This window comes from Cenococcum geophilum (genome assembly GCF_001692895.1).
Source record: "Cenococcum geophilum 1.58 unplaced genomic scaffold K441scaffold_36, whole genome shotgun sequence".
Taxonomy (NCBI): Eukaryota; Fungi; Ascomycota; class Dothideomycetes; order Gloniales; family Gloniaceae; genus Cenococcum; species Cenococcum geophilum.
In genome coordinates, this window is record NW_027137594.1 from 1,669,746 (window position 1) to 1,673,468 (window position 3,723).

The 3,723-nt window shown below is 37.7% G+C and overlaps 1 protein-coding gene across 1 annotated transcript; it reads left to right on the forward strand.

Annotated features, from left to right (window-relative positions):
- The first annotated feature begins 1,153 nt into the window (after positions 1 to 1,153).
- K441DRAFT_664108 (uncharacterized protein) lies at positions 1,154 to 1,830 on the forward strand. The gene has a single exon (XM_067649297.1). It carries the CDS (start codon positions 1,242 to 1,244, stop codon positions 1,461 to 1,463), a length of 222 nt encoding a protein of 73 aa, XP_067501370.1. The 5' UTR covers positions 1,154 to 1,241; the 3' UTR covers positions 1,464 to 1,830.
- Positions 1,831 to 3,723: the final 1,893 nt, after the last annotated feature.

The following is a 3,723-nucleotide window of genomic DNA, read 5'->3' on the forward strand; positions in this document are numbered from 1 at the left end:
TCCTAATATAGTTCCGTAGAACTATTTAGTATATAGCTTAATATATAGGGCCTTAGCTTACCGTCGTCTTTAACTATTAAGATATAATCTATAATCTATAATCTATAATCTATAATCTTTTTTATAATCCTCTGCGTTACTAATATATAATTTTTATATTTGCCCTTAGGCTATTAAATATAGTTTAGGTATTAATTAGTTAATTAAAGAGACTTATCTCTTAAGATTTAGCATATATGCTTTTAAATCTAGTAGTCCTATACTATATATTTAGCGTAGCTCTACTGTCTAGTAAATAGGAGGGATACTTTATAATAGCACCTATAGCTATTGTATAATTATTAAGAACGTTTATAATATTATTTATTGTAAGCTTTGCAGTGCGAAGAATTGAATGAACGACTTAATTGTAAATCTATGGAAATCAAAGTGGTATAAATACATGAAAGTAGACCCCGAACTCCGAAGCCCATGACTCATTTCCAACGTATCTGAGACATACGAGGGTAGTGCTGACGCAGGTGAAACAGGGTAATATGCAAGGTCCGGTAGTCGGTTACACACCCCCCCAGATTTGACGGTGTAGTCAAAGCTGTAGAAGACAAATGAAGGTAGAAAACTGTACTAAAAATAGGAAATTTAGATACAGATTAGGAGTGGTAAAGCTTAATTCGATTCGCTAATGGGCCGATATCAATGCTCTGGTGACGTTAAGACGTCAAGTTTAGTGACGTTGCGGTCGTCGCAACTGGTGCCGATATAGGCTGTTTAGGAGTCGGTAACTGTTCAGCGTCCTTTATAGGAGGCTCTTCTAAATCGTTTGATTCAGGGGATACCATTTTAATCTGCATTCGAGGCAGTCAATTAATCCGTGCTCGCGGTAGATCCTTTTGATCCATAGTCAAGGTAGATATTCGATCTGTGTTTAAGGTAGTCATTTGGGCTATAGCCATATAAGCTATAATCGAGGTAGATCTGGAGGTAGTCACTTAGTAACTCTGGTGACGTTAAGACGTCGAATTTGGTAACGTTAAGACGTCAAGATTAGTGCCGATGAGGCTGGTGCCGATAAGGCTGGTGCCAATGTAGGCTGGCGTTTCGGAAGGGCGTCTACAGCGTGATGGCTGCGACTGGTTGTAGCGGAAGGCGTCTACAGCGTAATAGCTGCGACTGATTGTAGTGTTGGTGCCTCCCCAGGAGGCCTTGATTTGATTTGGTGACAGGCCTATATTGAGGCTCTGATGTTCGCTAGCTGGTCGTTCGAACGGTTGTCTGGTTTTGGCGACGGTCCTCTGCTGGCTGCCGTCGGTCTAGTGCCTTCCTTGTGTCTACCCAGTATCCTTGTCTCTCACCATCAGTATATCCAAGCTAGCTTCTGCTCTGGCTCCGTGCTCTGGCATCTCGCTCTGGCTCTATGCTCGGGCATCTCGCTCTGGCTAGGCTCTCACTTAGACGCCATATAAGGTCGTTACGCTGTGGTGGGTAGGTCGATTTTGTTGATTGATTGTATATCTGGGTTGAAGGAGGTTAGGGTTCGTACGGTCGTAGGTCGTACGGTCGGTCGGGTTCGGCTCGATCGATGTTCGATGTATTCGATGTTCGACGTAATCGATGTTCGATTTGATCGATGTTCTATCGTCCGTCCGTTTGGTAAATGAAGGTAATCACGAGTACAAGAGAGGTACCCGGAAGAAGCTCGAGACACTTGCAAAGGTAGAAGAAGTAGTGACTTCTTGAACGAGGTAGCAATTGATTGCTTAGTAAGCGCTGAACGTACAGATCAGATGCAGTACGGTAGGCAGGCCGGGCTCATAACTGTAAGCTTTGCAGTGCGAAGAATTGAATGAACGACTTAATTGTAAATCTATAGAAATCAAGTGGTATAAATACATGAAAGTAGACCCCGAATTCCGAAGCCCATGACTCATTTCAAACGTATCCGAGACATACGAGGGTAGTGCTGACGCAGGTGAAACAGGGTAATATGCAAGGTCCCGTAGTCGGTTACATTTATTAATACCATAGTATTGTTTTAGGTATAATTTAATCTATATATATCTTTAATTAACGTCTTAATTACTTCCCCTAGCTGCGTAATTGGTTTTATAAGGCAGTAATAGCCAGATAGCTTATATAAGTATTTTCTTTCTTTTAAATTACGCTATTATAATAGAGTTATATTAGTAAGGTTGCGGCTATTTACTAGAAGGGTATTAGACGGTAAAGTATAAAGACACCTTACTTATTAAGCTTAATCCTTTGCCTTAATACCTTACTTCCCATTATTAACAGTTGTCTAATTTAGACGTATCTTTAATACATTATTAAGATTTTCTTCTTTTTTATTATTAATTTAATATACCTCTCTAACCCCCTACTAACCTATAACTAGTACTAGTCCTATCTAAATAATTTTGCCTATACGTCTTTAAAAGACTAGAAATCTAATAATAGGATTTTAGAGGCTTATAATAAAACCTACTATATAAGGTCTAATACCTTTAGTTTTTGTAATTAATATATATATACTAAAAGCGGCGGTTATATTAATGTAAGCTTTTCTATCCTTAATAGATTTCTATTACTAACTTAAGCTTTAATAGCCTAGGCCTAAGTAGCGACGTTTCTTTAATGTCCTTAACTACTATATTCCCTAGGCTCTTTCCTATTTAAGCGCTAATACTAAATATATAGGTTAAATTTAAGATTATACTATAGCCATCTGTAAGCTTTTGCAGTAGTGGAAATAAATAAGTAATATGATTGTAAATGTAGCTCTAGAGCCTCTCTATATACACGAGGAAGGTATAGGTAATAAGATGAAAGGGGAGACTACTACGTAACTAAAACAGCGTGATATGTAAGTGATACATAGTCGATACGTAGGCGATACGCAGGTGATACGCAGGTGTTTTAGTATAGTATTAGTAGTCGGTTATACACCCCCCTAGATTTGACGGTGTAGTTAAAGCTGTAGAAAAATGAAGGTTAAAACTATATTAAAATAGGAAATTTAGATACAATTTGGGAGTAGTAAAAGGATAGGGTAACTGTAACGGATATTGCGAATATCGAGGATATTATAGATATTGCGAATTAATTGATCTGATGTCGAATGTCTACTAAATTTAACTGCTGTATCCATGCTTCGTGCTTTTAACGAGGTAAGATTTTAGTAATGCCATAAGTAGGCATTTTGTCTGTAGGAACCCATTATACGTTAATCTTTTTGTCTTAGACTTTCTGTCTTAGCTAGTGCTAATAGACGTTAATATGTCGAAGCTTGGTATTAAGCTTTGGTATATCCTGTCTTAGGAGTTATACGGTCTGCATCTTATCGCAAAGTACGGTAAATTCACGTTCTAAGTTAAAGCAAATTGCCTTAAAGAATCGTTGCTACTAAATGACCTTAACAGCAGCAGTAGACAGGGAGAGAAGTTTTGCTTCGATAGTTAAATAAGTCATTAATTGCTATAGGGTTACCTTCTAATTAATTAGCCCTCTAAATAGTATAAATAGGTATCCTTAAGAGCTCTGTCTAGTCTCTTTATAGTCCGTAAATACTACGTCTAATGCTCTGTAAAAGGTAATATCTTCTCCTTTAGGGTTTCTAAAGTAGATATATGCCCCAAATGCTTCGCTAGAGTATTTAATAGCTATCGATTTTGTTCTAGGGCAGTAGGTAATTACTTAGTTTACTATATTAAGGTGCTTTTAATTTAG